We start from the raw sequence: 17,864 nt of genomic DNA, 5'->3' as shown, positions 1-17,864 counted from the left end.
GCGCTTAGAGCTTGTAAAGATTAGGTGCTATACAAAGTCCTCATTATTACTATTATTATTATTATTATTATTATTATTATACACAATAATCGGTGCTTCAAAGGTAATAAGTTTTCTTTGACTTTTCAGCAAAACTATTTATATGGGTACATTTAAAAAAATAAAGAATTAGCTGTCATTTGGTTGATTGTAGAAGTTCCTTCCATGGTTGGTTGATTGCTGCCTTCCAAGGTTAGTTGATTGTACCTTGTCCAGTAGCATGACAAGTTGAGTGTATCACAGCATACAGTACTCAGACCAGATGTTGGAACAGCAGATTATGATGTAACATTGCACTGTTAAGCTGGATTTGTCAATAGGGGCAAAGTAAAAGGATTTATGAAACAATAGATAGATTCCAGTGCATTTTATATCAAAATTTGTGTTTTCCTTTCATGGTGCAAACTGAATTTCTCCACATTGAACCCAAGATTTTATATACAAGTTTAAACAGCTAGCAACGTTGGTGAAAAAAAAATCATCATATACTACATTTTGACACTAAAAAGGTAAATATCACAATCTGTGACACTAGTGAAACCCAGCATGATCCCTGAATACTTTTTTACACATTATTTTTCATACTTTTAAGAAGAAAACAAAAATAATTCATGTACAACATAAACACATCTACATGAAATTTCAGGAGCCATTCCATGATCATCTTGTATTACAATTAATACATGATCCCTTCCCTAAAATAATTATTTTATATCTTATTTGTCATACTTTCAAGCAAAAAGTATTTGTTCATGTATGATAAAAAATACATGATATGATTCTTTTCTGCACTTCGTACTAGAAAAATACATGTATATGAAATTTCATGAGCCACACCAGAATTGTCTTATATCTGAATTTGTGTTACACTGGGGTCACACTGTACTATTTTGGTGTCTCACAATGTGGCCAATGATGAGAGTGTGGCCTATCTTGTTCGGTGACTCGTAAAGGGAAAAAAACTTTACTCAAATTAAGGCAAGACAACAAAACATGAACATGGACTACAATACTTACTCATATTTAGTATCACACGCCTCTTGCTGCCATGTTTCTTTGAAATGATAGCACTTTCCCACTGGAATGGTATAGTTCTTCCCACTCAAAGGGTATTTCCAACCAGGAGCACAAACCTGAAGTGAAGATCCTAAAATTCTGAATTTTGCATGGCCTTATTTAGTACATAGTAGATTCACAAATTAAGTTAAATTACTATATAATTACTATGCAACAACTTTGTGATACATGTATCCCAAACAAATGTATTGTGTGACAGGAATTGCCCAGTCATTATTTCACTCTTAATGGGTCATTACAAGGTGCTGTTATGCACATGCAGGAAGCAATACATGTACAATAATTACACAATGATTACACAGAATGATGACACACAATGATGACACAGTATATGATTTAACAATAGACATACATGCATCAAGTTACACCACATGTTTGTGTGCAATTCATTCATAGAAAATATTTATAGCTGTACTCTTCATCATTTGAGGAAAGTAATTTCATTATAGAAATTAAACAGATATAGTACATATTAAACAGTTTTGTTTTGATACAGTTGGATATAATGATCTAGCAGCAATAAGCTTGCCCACCCGCACATAAGTCTCACCTACAATATACAGTAACAGTACAAAAACTATAATCGATCAATACAGATCATTTACATTTCAAAATTTATAATCCAACATAATATCAATATTAGGCAGATTTTGTGAGACTGTAAGTGCGGATACTCATGGTAAATTCTAGAAATGAATTGTCTTCCTCCATTTCAAAATAAGACCAAGGCCTGCTATGTATAAACAAAATGGTCTTTAGGAAATCTCAGCAAATTTCAAATAAAACTAAAACCATAACAGTCTTTTATGGCAGTGACCCTGACCTCAAGGCAAAAGAATGACTGAACACATCACAGAGTGAATTGTCTAAGCACTGTTCTGATTCATGCTAAGTATAATCACTGTACTGATTCATGCTAAGTATAATCACTGTACTTATTCATGCTAAGTATAATTGGTGTACTGATTCATGCTAAGTATAATCACTGTACTGATTCATGTTAAGTATGATCACTGAAATGATTCATGCTAAGTATAATCACTGTACTGATTCATGCTAAGTATAATCACCGTACTGATTCATGCTAAGTATAATCACAGTACTGATTCATGCTAAGTATAATCACTGTACTGATTCATGCTAAGTATAATCGGTGTACTGATTCATGCTAAATATAATCACAGTACTGATTCATGTTAAGTATAATCACTGAAATGATTCATGCTAAGTATAATGACTGTACTTATTCATGCTAAGTATAATGACTGTACTTATTCATGCTAAGTGTAATCACTGTACTGATTCATGCTAAGTATAATCACTGTACTGATTCATGCTAAGTATAATCACTACTGATTCATGCTAAGTATAATCACCGTATTGATTCATGCTAAGTATAATCAGTGTACTGATTCATGCTAAGTATAATCGGTGCACTGATTCATGCTAAGTATAATCGGTGTACTGATTCATGCTAAGTATAATCACTGTACTGATTAATGCTAAGTATAATCACTGTACTGATTCATGCTAAGTATAATCACTGTACTGATTCATGCTAAGTATAATGAGAATTTATCATGAAGAGGTTTAGGACATATATACAAGCTACCATCATCATATTGTCTCACTTCTCTTTATATTAAAATAGGAATCTGATAATGGAAGTGGGGATTACTAAATATATAGTAGATTTAACAAAGTAAAGAAAGGTATAGCTTGCAAATAGGGTGTAAGACGTTTGTTCATTCGGTTGGTTTGGGGTGATATTTTTAGAAGTCAGCATAAAGCCCACATCATTAAGTAGACCCAGAGTTTTGATATACAGAAATATTCTTCTTGTGTGTCAATAATATGGACACTCCTACATAGCAAATTCATTTCCGATTCTTTTAAACAGTGGTGAAAACATATTTCATTCTATCTTTTACTGAGAGAAAATTTCAGTGTCTGAACCAATGAAATTTATTTTACAAATTTGTATCTCAGGCAACTTAAAGATAAGAATCCAACATTGATTACAAAAATATTTTTTGTGCACGTGAGTTACATTTTTAATGTAGCTTTAACAACTTTAGTCATATCACTACAAAGTCTGATATGTGGCAGTTTAATAGTGATGTCCAGCAGTGGGGCATAATGCTACAGACATGTCCCACCCAGTCACATTATCTTGATACCAGGCTGACTAGTCCTAACACTAACCTCGTAATGCTGGGTGCCTAGCAAGACTGCTGTCAGTACCATTTTTATAATCTTTGAATTGACTTGGCCAAGGTTCGAACCAGTGACCTCCTGCATCTGAGGCAGATGCTCTACCCGCTTAGGACACTGGAGCAGTCACAAAAATATTTTGTTTTCACTAACCATAATAAGCCAACTGTGGTCTTGGAGAAAATCATAAGTAATCTGCAAAACGTTTGGAATGATTCAGGCATTTAATTCATTGTGTAATTTCTAAATAACTTGTAGTCAACAAAAAAGATGGGTGGCTAGGAAAGAAAGCTCATCTGACATTTTAAAAACAGAGTGAGGAGATTGTTTAATATTTTCAAATGGACTTCCATCTATCTCTGCAAAATGCAAGGTAGATTATTCTTGATGAAAGGTAAGACATGCTCAGGAGGTTCATAGCCTGATCTGGGTCATACCTCTCATTTTTGCTTACTAAGTTCTTGTGATATTGATAGTATACACAAACATCTGATAGTATACACTAACACCTTTTGGCTATTGATAGTACACACTGACATTTTGTGTCTATTGATAATATGCACTAACATCTTTTGACTATTGATAGCATACAATGCAGTGCCAGATTAAGGCCTTCCAGGGCCCTAAGCACTGTAAATATTATGATGCTCCAAACCCCTTCTACAAAATGTGAAACTAAAAATATAAAAAAAAAACAATGTTAAAAGCTAAAAAGGTTGGAAAATACTAGTGTTGTAATCATTCCTAATCAAAATTCTCGTACATGCAGACCATTCAATTTTATTATCAACTAGTAAGTTTCAACTTTTTCTGGTGTCCTTGTTGGACTGGTGCCCTAAGCATGTGCTTAGTGTTATTAACAGGTAATCTGGCACTGATGCGCTAACATCTTGTGACTATTGATAGCATGCACTAACATCTTGTGACTATTGATAGTATGCACTAACATCTTGTGACTATTGATGGTATACACTAACATCTTGTGGCTATTGATGGTAAGCACTAACATCTTGTGACTATAGATACAATAACATCTCTTCATTCTGTACACTCAGTCGCTCTCAAGTGTCACAGATCATCATCCAGTGTCTCACCAATTGTATGTTTCACGAACGGACTGCAGTCCAACATACCTATCCGACCTTACCCATGTGTACACACCAAGATACTTAAGCTCCTCTTCTAACAGTCATATACTCATTATTCCCACTATGAAAATGAAGTCATATGGACAACGTTCTTTTCCATACCAGGGCCCAGCAATGTGAAATGAATTGCCCACTGAACTTAGACACAATGACACAGTGATTCCATACAAGAATGCTCTTAAAACTCACTTATTTCGAGTGCAAGAACAAACTTAAAGACCTAATAATGTTTCCTACCTCAAATATTTTCAGCATGTTTTATGTTTTCTAATTTGATAGTGTTTGTTTTTTGTTAATAATATCATTATATGTTTTTATGTATATGTGTTGACTAATGTTGTAAAGCACTTAGAGCTTCTTAAGATTAGGTGCTATACGAAGTCCTCATTATTATTATTATGATTATTGATGGTATGCACATACATCTTGTGACTATTGATTTTATACTTTAGTTATGAGGTTAAATAATAAAGACCTCAATCAGACAAAAACAAGTGCACAAAATCTGAGTAACACGAATAATACAGAAATGTGATGGTGAAATAATGCATTTGTAATAAACAGAAATTTCTGTAATACAATATATGTTGTAATCAACATAATAATTACAGATAATTACAAAATGATATTACGATAATATAATGATACACACCGATACCCTGGATACATTTATATTGTGCTTCACATCTTGATACTTGTGGTTCACTGCAATAGTGGCTCCCAACATCTGATAGTCCTCACATTTGTATTGAGATTTAAATGCCCCTATAATAATAATAATAATAATAATAGCAATAACAATAAAAATAAAAATAATAACAAAAATAAAAATAATAATAGTTAATATTTTCATTTACTATTTGTGCAGTATTTTTTTTACCTTTCACATATATCTTGTGACACTATGTACATACAACAAAGATTTCCCTTAACAGAACGTTCCACCCCTCCCAATGGTTTCTTGAGACATAGTCTCAATACAAGTGGTGGTCTTTCAAGACACGAGATCTTTCAATGGCGGTCATCATATTACAAAACTGACTTCTGCTTAACAAATATGGTCTTGTATTATATGAATCTCTCAAAACATTGGTCGTCCAAGTCTTGTTGTGAGATTATTATTATTATTATTATTATTATTATTATTATTTGCTTTGCATACAAAATGGATCAGAGTGACCACTTTGAATTCATACATAATGTATCAGCGTGACCACTTTGAATTCATACATAATTTATCAGTGACCACCTTGAATTCATACATAATGTATCAGAGTGACCAGTTTCAATTCATACATAATTTCTCAGTGACCACTTTGAATTCATACATAATGTATCACAGCGACCACCTTGAATTCATACATAATTTATCAGAGTGACCACCATGAATTCATACATAATGTATCAGAGTGACCAGTTTCAATCAGACATACTGTATTAGAGTGAACACTGAATTCATTCATAATGTATCAGTGACCACCCTGAATTCATGCATAATGTATCAGAGTGACCATTCTGAATTCATACATAATGTATCGGAGTGAACACTTTGAATTCATACATAATGTATCAGAGTGACCAGTTTCAATCAGACATACTGTATTAGAGTGAACACTGAATTCATACATAATGTATCAGAGTGACCACCTTGAATTCATACATAATGTATCAGAGTGACCAGTTTCAATCAGACATACTGTATTAGAGTGAACACTGAATTCATTCATAATGTATCAGTGACCACCCTGAATTCATGCATAATGTATCAGAGTGACCATTCTGAATTCATACATAATGTATCAGAGTGAACACTTTGAATTCATACATAATGTATCAGAGTGACCATTCTGAATTCATACATAATTTATCAGAGTGACCATTCTGAATTCATACATAATTGATCAGAGTGACCACTTTGAATTCAGGAACAAGCAGATTAAACCAATCAATGCCTGCGATCCTAACAATAACTAGGAGCACCAGATTGGACTTCACTGTGTACAAATGCATTTAGTCATTGCTTCACTATGTACAAATGTATTTAATCATTGCTTCACTATGTACAAATGTATTCACTGTGTAGAAATGTATTTAATCGTTACTACACTATGTACAAATGTATTTAATCACTACTTCACTATGTACAAATGTATTTAATCCTTCCTTCACTATGTACAAATGTATTTAATCGTTACTTCACTATGTACAAATGTATTTAATCATTACTTCACTATGTACAAATGTATTTAAGCATTACTTTTCACTATGTACACATGTATTTAATCATTACTTCACTATGTACAAATGTATTCAATCATTACTCCCCACCTTCTCTTCACATGTTTTTGCCACATTTCTCACTGTATACTAAAAAATGCTCTGAAAACAAAGATCAATAATTTGCAAGAAAACATGGAGTTTTCCACAATAGAAAATCAAATAAGTAGAGTTGGAGAAGAACAATAAAGTCTGTTGTGCAGTAGGGATAATCTAATTATTACAGTTGGAAAAAGAGAGCAAGTGCAGTAGAAATAATAAAATGAGTTTCAGGAACACAGTAAAGTCTGTTGTGCAATGGAGATAATCTAATGAGTTTGATGAACACATTAAAGTCTGTTGTGCCATGGATATAATCTAATGAGTTTGAGGAACACAGTAAAGTCTCTTGTCCATTGGGATAATCTAAAGAGTTTGAGGAACACAGTGAAGTCTGCAGTGCATTGGGGATAATCTAATGAATTTGAGGAACACAGTAAAGTCTGTTGTGCAATGGGGTTAATCTAATGAATTTGAGGAACACAGTAAAGTCTGTTGTACAATGGGGTTAATCTAATGAATGTGAGGAAAACAGTACAGTCTGTTGTACAATGGGGATAATCTAATGAATTTGAGGAACACAGCAAAGTCTGTTGTGCATTGGGGATACACTAATGAATTTGAGGAACACAGCAAAGTCTGTTGTGCATTGGGGATAATCTAATGAATTTGAGGAACACAATAAAGTCTGTTGTGCATTGGGGTTAATCTAATGAATTTGAGGAACACAGTAAAGTCTGTTGTGCAATGGGGATAATCTAATGAATTTGAGGAACACAGTAAAGTCTGTTGTGCAATGGGGAAAATCTAATGACTTTGAGGAAAACAGTAAAGTCTGTTGTGGAATGGAGACAATCTAATGAGTTTGATGAACACAGTAAAGTATGTTGTGCAATGGGGATAATCTAATGAGTTTCAGGAAAAAGTATGTTGCACAATGGAGATAATCTAATGAGTTTGAGGAAAACAGTAAAGTCTGTTGTGCAATGGGGATAATCTAATGAATTTGAGGAACACAGTAAAGTCTGTTGTGCATTGGGGATAATCTAATCAATTTGAGGAACACAGTAAAGTCTGTTGTGCAATGGGGAAAATCTAATGACTTTGAGGAAAACAGTAAAGTCTGTTGTGGAATGGAGACAATCTAATGAGTTTGATGAACACAGTAAAGTTTGTTGTGCAATGGGGATAATCTAATGAGTTTCAGGAAAAAGTATGTTGCACAATGGAGATAATCTAATGAGTTTGAGGAAAACAGTAAAGTCTGTTGTGCAATGGGGATAATCTAATGAATTTGAGGAACACAGTAAAGTCTGTTGTGCATTGGGGATAATCTAATCAATTTGAGGAACACAGTAAAGTCTGTTGTGCAATGGGGAAAATCTAATGACTTTGAGGAAAACAGTAAAGTCTGTTGTGGAATGGAGACAATCTAATGAGTTTGATGAACACAGTAAAGTTTGTTGTGCAATGGGGATAATCTAATGAGTTTCAGGAAAAAGTATGTTGCACAATGGAGATAATCTAATGAGTTTGAGGAAAACAGTAAAGTCTGTTGTGCATTGGGGATAATCTAATGAATTTGAGGAACACAGTAAAGTCTGTTGTGCATTGGGATAATCTAATGCGTTTGAGGAACACAGTAAAGTCTGTTGTGCAATGGGGAAAATCTAATGACTTTGAGGAAAACAGTAAAGTCTGTTGTGGAATGGAGATAATCTAATGAGTTTGAGGAACACAGTAAAGTATGTTGTGCAATGGGGATAATCTAATGAGTTTCAGGAAAAAGTATGTTGCACAATGGAGATAATCTAGTAAGTTTGAGGAACACAATAAAGTCTGTTGTGCAATGGGGATAATATAATCATTACAACTGAAAAGCACAATAAATTAGGGATAATTAAACAAGAAGGCTTGTAGAAGCACAATAAAGTCAATTCTGCAGTACAATGGATAATCTAGCGAGTATAGTTGGAGAAGCAAAGTAAAGTATGGTGTGCAGTAGAGATACTCTAATTATTACAGTTGGAAAAGCACAGTAAATGCAGTAGGAATAATGTTACAGTTGGAAAAAGCACAGTAAATGCAGTAGGAATAATCTATTACTGTTGGAAAAGCACAGTAAATGCAGTAGGAATAATCTATTACAGTCCGAAAGGAACAGTAAGTGCAGTAGGAATAATCTATTACAGTCAGAAAGGCACAGTAAGTGCAGTAGGAATAATCTATTACAGTCAGAAAGGCACATTAAGTGCAGTAGGATTAATCTATTACAGTCAGAAAGGCACAGTAAATGCAGTAGGAATAATCTATTACAGTCAGAAAAGTACAGTAAGTGCAGTAGGAATAATATATCACAGATGGAAAAAGCACAGTAAATGCAGGAGGAATAATCTATTACTGTTGGGAAAGCACAGTAAATGCAGTAGGAATAATCTATTACAGTCCGAAAGGAACAGTAAGTGCAGTAGGAATAATCTATTACAGTCAGAAAGGCACATTAAGTGCAGTAGGATTAATCTATTACAGTCAGAAAGGCACAGTAAGTGCAGTAGGAATAATCTATTACAGTCAGAAAGGCACATTACGTGCAGTAGGAATAATCTATTACAGTCAGAAAGGCACAGTAAGTGCAGTAGGAATAATCTATTACAGTCAGAAAGGCACATTAAGTGCAGTAGGAATAATCTATTACAGTCCGAAAGGCACAGTAAGTGCAGTAGGAATAACCTATTACAGTCCGAAAGGCACATTAAGTGCAGTAGGAATAATCTATTACAGTCAGAAAGGCACATTAAGTGCAGTAGGATTAATCTATTACAGTCAGAAAGGCACAGTAAATGCAGTAGGAATAATCTATTACAGTCAGAAAAGTACAGTAAGTGCAGTAGGAATAATATATTACAGATGGAAAAAGCACAGTAAATGCAGTAGGAATAATCTATTACAGTCAGAAAACCACAGTAAATGCAGTAGGAATAATCTATTACAGTTGAAAAAAGCACAGTAAATGCAGTAAGGAATATTCTATTACAGTCAGAAAGGTACATTAAGTGCAGTAGGATTAATCTATTACAGTCAGAAAGGCACAGTAAATGCAGTAGGAATAATCTATTACAGTCAGAAAGGCACAGTAAGCGCAGTATGAATAATATGTTACAGTGAGAAAAGCACAGTAAATGCAGTAGGAATAATCCATTAGAGTTGAAAAAGCACAGTAAATGCAGTAAGGAATAATCTATTACAGTCAGAAAGGTACAGGAAGTGCAGTAGGAATAATATATTACAGTCGAAAAAAGCACAGTAAATGCATTAGGAATAAGCTATTACAGTCAGAAAAGCACGGTACATGCAGTAGGAATAATCTATTACAGTTGGAAAAAGCACAGTAAATGTAGTAGGAATAATCTATTACAGTCAGAAAGGTACAGTAAGTACAGTAGGAATAATATATTACAGTTGGAAAAAGCACAGTAAATGCAGTAGGAATAATCCATTACAGTCAGAAAGGCACAATAAGCGCAGTATGAATGATATATTACAGTCAGAAAAGCACAGTAAATGCAGTAGGAATAATCTATTACAGTCAGAAAACCACTGTAAATGCAGTAGGAATAATATATTACAGTTGAAAAAAAGCACAGTAAATGCAGTAAGGAATAATCTATTACAGTCAGAAAGGTAGAGTAAGTGCAGTAGGAATAATATATTACAGTTTGAAACAGCGCAGTGAATGCAGTAGGAATACGCTATTACAGTCAGAAAAGCATGGTACATGCAGTAGGAATAATCTATTACAGTCAGAAAGGCACAGTAAGTGCAGTAGGAATAATCTATTACAGTTGGAAAAAGCACAGTAAATGTAGTAGGAATAATCTATTACAGTCAGAAAGACACAGTAAGCGCAGTATGAATAATATATTACAGTCAGAAAAGCACAGTAAATGCAGTAGGAATAATCTATTACAGTTGAAAAAAGCACAGTAAATGCAGTAAGGAATAATCTATTACAGTCAGAAAGGTACATTAAGTGCAGTAGGATTAATCTATTACAGTCAGAAAGGCACAGTAAATGCAGTAGGAATAATCTATTACAGTCAGAAAGGCACAGTAAGCGCAGTATGAATAATATGTTACAGTGAGAAAAGCACAGTAAATGCAGTAGGAATAATCCATTACAGTTGAAAAAAGCACATTAAATGCAGTAAGGAATAATCTATTACAGTCAGAAAGGTACAGGAAGTGCAGTAGGAATAATATATTACAGTCGAAAAAAGCACAGTAAATGCATTAGGAATAAGCTATTACAGTCAGAAAAGCACGGTACATGCAGTAGGAATAATCTATTACAGTTGGAAAAAGCACAGTAAATGTAGTAGGAATAATCTATTACAGTCAGAAAGGTACAGTAAGTACAGTAGGAATAATATATTACAGTTGGAAAAAGCACAGTAAATGTAGTAGGAATAAAATATTACAGTCAGAAAAGCACAGTAAATGCAGTAGGAATAATCTATTACAGTCAGAAAACCACTGTAAATGCAGTAGGAATAATATATTACAGTTGAAAAAAAGCACAGTAAATGCAGTAAGGAATAATCTATTACAGTCAGAAAGGTAGAGTAAGTGCAGTAGGAATAATATATTACAGTTTGAAACAGCACAGTGAATGCAGTAGGAATAAGCTATTACAGTCAGAAAGGCACAGTAAGTGCAGTAGGAATAATCTATTACAGTTGGAAAAAGCACAGTAAATGTAGTAGGAATAATCTATTACAGTCAGAAAGGCACAGTAAGCGCAGTATGAATAATATATTACAGTCAGAAAAGCACAGTAAATGCAGTAGGAATAATCTATTACAGTCAGAAAACCACAGTAAATGCAGTAGGAAAAATGTATTACAGTCAGAAAGGCACAGTAAGTGCAGTAGGAATAAGCTATTACAGTCAGAAAAGCACGGTACATGCAGTAGGAATAATCTATTAGAATTGGATAAAACCACAGCCAATGCAGTAGGAATAATCTATTACAGCTGGAAAAAGCACAGTAAATGCATTAAGAATAATATATTACAGTCAGAAAGGCAGAGTAAATGCAGTAGGAATAAGCTATTACAGTCAGAAAACCACAGTAAGTGCAGTAGGAATAATCTATTACAGTCAGAAAGGCACAGTAAATGCAGTAGGAATAATCTATTACAGTTGGAAAAGCACAGTAAATGCGGTCGGAATAAGCTATTACAGTCAGAAAAGCACGGTACATGCAGTAGGAATAATCTATTAGAACTGGATAAAAGCACAGTAAATGCAGTAGGAATAATCTATTACTGTTGGAAAAGCACAGTAAATGCAGTAGGAATAAGCTATTACAGTCAGAAAACCACTGTAAATGCAGTAGGAATAATCTATTACAGTTGGAAAAAGCACAGTAAATGCAGTAGGAATAAGATATTACAGTCAGAAAAGCTCGGTACATGCAGTAGGAATAATCTATTACTGTTGGAAAAGCACAGTAAATGCATTAGGAATAAGCTATTACCGTCAGAAAAGCACACTAAATGCAGTATAAATAATCTATTACACTTGACAAAAGCACAGTAAATGCAGTAGGAAAAATCTATTACAGTCAGAAAGGCACAGTAAGTGCAGTAGGAATAATATATTACAGCTGGAAAAAGCACAGTAAATGCAGTAGGAATAAGCTATTACAGTCAGAAAAGCATGGTACATGCAGTAGGAATAATCTATTACAGGCAGAAAGGCACAGTAAGTGCAGTAGGAATAATATATTACAGTTGGAAAAAGCACAGTAAATGCAGTAGGAATAATCTATTACAGTAGGAAAAGCACATTAAAGTCTGCTATGAAGTAAGGATAATCAAAAGATCAAAGTTTGGAGAAGAACAGTTAGGTCAATTGTGCAGTAAGGATGATCTACAGTTGCAGAAACACCGTTGAATCAGTTGTGCAATAGGGATAATAAACAAGCCGAGTTTGAGAAGCAAACTAAAGTCTGCTTTGTATTTATGCAATAGGGATAATCTAATGAGTTGGAAATTAACAATAAGGCCAATTATTGTGCAGTAGGGATAATCTAATGTGTTGGAAATTCACAGTTGTTGTTGTTGTGGGGTTTAAGGCCATTTTTCAGCACACGATAGGCTATACATGGCGGCCAGTATTAATGGTGGAGGAAGAACCCGGGGAAAACCCCGGAAAGAACCACCGACCCACGAGAAGCTACTGGCAAGCTTTCTCACATACCCACATTGGCCGAATCCTAGACTCGAACCCACGCAGACAGAGGTGAGATGGCAGTGATCCGTAACGGAGAGCGCTTTAGACCACTCGGCCACTCGGGGTCCCCGAAATTCACAGTAAGTCCAATTATTGTGTTGTAGGGATAATCTAATGAGTTGAAAATAAACAATAAGGCCAATTATTGTGTAGTAGGGATAATCTAATGAGTTGGAAATGCTGTTGTTGTAGGGTTTAACGACATTTTTCAGCACACGATTGGCTATACATGGCGGCCAGTATTAATGGTGGAGGAAGAACCCGGGAAAACAACGGAAAGAACCACCGACCCACGAGAAGCTACTGGTAAACTTTCTCACATACCCACATTAGCCGAGCCTTGAACTCGAACCCACGCAGACAGAGGTGAGATAGCAGTGATCCGTAACAGAGAGCGCTTTAGACCACTCAGCCACTCAGGGACCGCAGTTGGAAATGCACAGTAAGGCCAATTATTGTGTGGAAGGGATAATCTAATGTGTTGGTAATAAACAATAAGGTCAATTATTTTGTAGTAGGGATAATTTAATGAATTGAAAATAAACAATAAGTCCAATTATTGTGTAGTAGGGATAATCTAATGAGTTGGAAATAAACACTAAGGTCAATTATTTTGTAGTAGAGATAATCTAATGTGTTGGAAAAGCACAGTAAAGCCAATTATTGTGTAGTAGGGATAATCTAATGAGTTGGAAATAAACACTAAGGTCAATTATTTTGTAGTAGAGATAATCTAATGTGTTGGAAAAGCACAGTAAAGCCAATTATTGTGTAGTAGGGATAATCTAATGAGTTGGAAATAAACACTAAGGTCAATTATTGTGTAGTAGGGATAATCTAATGAGTTGGAAATAAACACTAAGGTCAATTATTTTGTAGTAGAGATAATCTAATGTGTTGGAAAAGCACAGTAAAGCCAATTATTGTGTAGTAGGGATAATCTAATGAGTTGGAAATAAACAATAAGTCCAATTATTGTGTAGTAGGGATAATCCAATGAGATGGACATAAACAATAAGGCCAATTATTGTGTAGCAGGGATAATCGAATGAGAAGAGTTGGAGTAGCACTGCATGTTAAATTGTGCACTAGGGATAATCTAATGAGTATGTTGTAAAGCACAACAAAGTCTATAATAAATGATGGTAATATACTACTGCATGAATCACGAAGTGGACTGCCTCATTTTGAGATCATATTATATTGAGGTATTTATATATATTGTTAAATAATGAAATGGGTTATATGGCTATACCCAGCTTATAAAAGAGAATGTGTTACAGAGAATTGCCCTATACTGAGGTCGAGTTGTAAATGGTTCTAAGCAGCCAATAACTACCAACTATATAACAACAATAAAAATATAAAAGATTAACAAAATAAATGTGATCAATGACCATAAACACATGACAGTTCTGGTGGCCTAGTGGATAGAGCTACCACCTCGAATGTTGGAGGTCGTGGGTTTGACCCCCCCCCCTCCGGCCGAATCATAGCAAAGACTTATACAAATTACACTAACAGCCCCGCTTGGCGCTTACCATTAAGAGGTTAGTGTTAGGACTGGTTGGCCTGGTGTCATGATACTGTGACCGGCATCATACCCCAGTACTAGACATCACCATAAACTGCCCCAGTGCAGACGTCGTAGCGTTATGACTGGAATTTTGTTAAAACTACATTAAATATCCAAATCACCCCCACCCACCCCCACACACACCATACAAACATAATAAGCAGGACAATAATTTACATGGCTGTCGGATTATACCAGTTAGTAAAGTAAGTTGTGAGGGACCGCTGTGTATTACTCACGGCACATTTTGTCCACAGTTTCTTGTCTCTGGCAGCTCCCTCGTTGGCTAAACGAATTAATCTCACACTCATAAAAGCCGCCATAACCCTTGATGCCATCTACACCAGTTCGGTTTGGTGCTCCAACAAGAAGACTACAAACGATAATTGGAAAAAGATAATATTACACTTGAAAACACTAAATATTCTTATAAAAAGACGGTGTGAATATTCTTATTTCAGACTATGAATAGGTTGAAAACATAACATACATCTGTTTGATGCAAACAAGCAATGTTTAATGCGACTAAAACACTAACCATTGACTGAGATCCATTCACTCATTCCATTTCAAACATCAAACTAAAACCATTGACTGAGATCCATTCACTCATTCCATTTCAAACATTAAACTAAAACCGTGGACTGGGATCCATCCATTCATTCCATTTCAAACATTAAACTAAAACCATGGACTGGGATCCATTCACTCATTCCATTTCAAACATTAAACTAAAACCATGGACTGAGATCCATTCACTCATTCCATTTCAAACATTAAACTAAAACCATTGACTGAGATCCATTCACTCATTCCATTTCAAACATTAAACTAAAACCAATGACTGATCTATAAAAGAACTCATTTTAATTTGTGGTTGTGGTTTAAATGATTAAAGTAAGAAAGATAATTGAAGAATACGTATTCAATGTCCATTCTTGCAAATATGAGGAACCAGAGTTAATTACATCTTTAACATATCGAGAGTCAATCATGGGCACGTTTCCAAGAGAAAGTTACATTTAAAAGCTGTGAAAATGTTGGCCAGCTGCTTGCCACTGTTATGATTGCATGAGGTCATGATTATTTACAGCAAATCGATGTTCACTGTAGCTATTGAAGTTTCTATGGATATTCTTATCACACCCACAGCAGAGGTACACAGGATAGCGGTTTACAATTCAAAATGAATCTGTCATATTTGTTTACATTTTTTTGGATCTGTGTAGGCCTATAATAAGGTATACAAATAACAGAAGTAAGACATAGCAAAGGCACTGAAGCAGGTTGACCGGGATGGCAACTGAAAGGTTATGCACATACAGTAAGGATTTGTGGCCACACAGCAATATAGAAAAGTCCCTATGCCCCAAAATGCAAAGTTTATAATGGCACCAACTTTAAGAAGTGGAAAAAGCTGTTAATCAGGGACAGATTGAAAATTGTTTTAGTAGCTTTTCTTCCCAATTGCCCAAAATGTATGTAGCATATGAAAATAACAGAAACAAAGTTGTGTGCAATTTCTTTTAAATTTCAATTCAAGGCAAAATAGAACATGTTAGGACAGGTGAGGATTACCCTAAATTAGAACAGGTTGGGATTCCTCAGAATAGGAATATGTTAGGATTCCCCTAAATTAGAACAGGTTAGGATTCCCCTAAATTAGAAAAGGTTAGGATTCCCCTAAATTAGAATAGGTTAGGATTCCCCTAAATTAGAATATGTTAGGATTCCCATAAATTAGAACAGGTCAGGATTCCCCTAAATTAGAATAGGTTAGGATTCCCCTAAATTAGAACAGGTTAGGATTCCCCTAAATTAGAATAGGTTAGGATTCACATAAATTAGAACAGGTTAGGATTCCCATAAATTAGAATAGGTTAGGATTCCTTAAATTAGAAAAGATTAGGATTCCCCTAAATTAGAAAAGGTTATGATTCCCCGTAATTAGAATAGGTTAGGTTTCCCCTAAATTAGAAAAGGTTAGGATTCCCGTAAATTAGAATAGGTTAGGATTCCCCTAAATTGGAACAGGTTAGGATTTCCCTAAATTAGAACAGGTTAGGATTCCCCTAAATTAGAAAATGTTATGATTCCCCTAAATTAGAATAGGTTAGGATTCCCCGTAATTAGAATAGGTTAGGATTCACATACATTAGGACAGGTTAGGATTCCCCTAAATTAGAAAAGGTTAGGATTCCCCTAAATTAGAATAGGTTAGGATTCCCCTAAATTAGAATATGTTAGGATTCCCATAAATTAGAACAGGTCAGGATTCCCCTAAATTAGAATAGGTTAGGATTCCCCTAAATTAGAACAGGTTAGGATTCCCCTAAATTAGAATAGGTTAGGATTCACATAAATTAGAACAGGTTAGGATTCCCATAAATTAGAATAGGTTAGGATTCCTTAAATTAGAAAAGATTAGGATTCCCCTAAATTAGAAAAGGTTATGATTCCCCGTAATTAGAATAGGTTAGGTTTCCCCTAAATTAGAAAAGGTTAGGATTCCCGTAAATTAGAATAGGTTAGGATTCCCCTAAATTGGAACAGGTTAGGATTTCCCTAAATTAGAACAGGTTAGGATTCCCCTAAATTAGAAAATGTTATGATTCCCCTAAATTAGAATAGGTTAGGATTCCCCGTAATTAGAATAGGTTAGGATTCACATACATTAGGACAGGTTAGGATTCCCCTAAATTAGAATAGGTTAGGATTCCACTAAATTAGAACAGGTTAGGATTCCCCTAAATTAGGACAGGTTAGGATTCCCCTAAATTAGAAAAGATTAGGATTCCCCTAAATTAGAACAGGTTAGGATTCCCCTAAATTAGAATAAGTTAGGATTCTCCTAAATTAGAACAGGTTATGATTCCACTAAATTAGGACAGGTTAGGATTCCCCTAAATTAATGATGTTAATGAGGAGGAAATAGAGAAAGAGGAATAATTCCAAAGCTTGTGAGAGATCTTTATCTACAGTTTCTCGGTTGTGAAAGTTGTTAGTGTCAACCACTTTGAATACAATAAAGAGAGGGATCAAGGAAACAGAGATTCACAGTGTGTGCATGTGTGTGTGTGTGTGTGTGTGTGTGTATGATTTGTATTTTTAACGTAGCTTTAACAATTTTTCAATCATATTGCTATGATGTGACAGTGTGGCAGTTTAAAGTGATGTATAGCACTGGGGCATCATGT

General features: G+C 34.7%; 1 protein-coding gene across 2 annotated transcripts in view; it reads right to left on the bottom strand.

Annotated features, from left to right (window-relative positions):
• The window catches only part of LOC149776298 (integrin alpha-V-like), a 236,831-nt gene that overhangs the window by 173,125 nt on the left and 45,842 nt on the right, over nucleotides 1–17,864 (bottom strand). The window contains exons 1-4 of one of the 2 annotated variants that reach the window (XM_089942763.1): nucleotides 15,206–15,237; nucleotides 14,907–15,040; nucleotides 5,131–5,243; nucleotides 1,057–1,172 (exon numbers count right to left, since the gene is read on the bottom strand). In XM_089942763.1, coding sequence (XP_089798889.1) covers nucleotides 1,057–1,172; nucleotides 5,131–5,243; nucleotides 14,907–15,040; nucleotides 15,206–15,222 — 380 coding nt within the window. In that variant the 5' untranslated portion in view covers nucleotides 15,223–15,237. Of the gene's footprint in view, nucleotides 1–1,056; nucleotides 1,173–5,130; nucleotides 5,244–14,906; nucleotides 15,041–15,205; nucleotides 15,238–17,864 lie in introns of those variants that run through there. The other variant, XM_089942762.1, reaches the window with a different exon arrangement.

Source organism: Sinohyriopsis cumingii, chromosome 18 (genome assembly GCF_028554795.1).
Source record: "Sinohyriopsis cumingii isolate HCF-2022 chromosome 18, ASM2855479v2, whole genome shotgun sequence".
Taxonomy (NCBI): domain Eukaryota; kingdom Metazoa; phylum Mollusca; class Bivalvia; order Unionida; family Unionidae; genus Sinohyriopsis; species Sinohyriopsis cumingii.
This window is presented reverse-complemented; position numbering and strand designations above follow the sequence as displayed.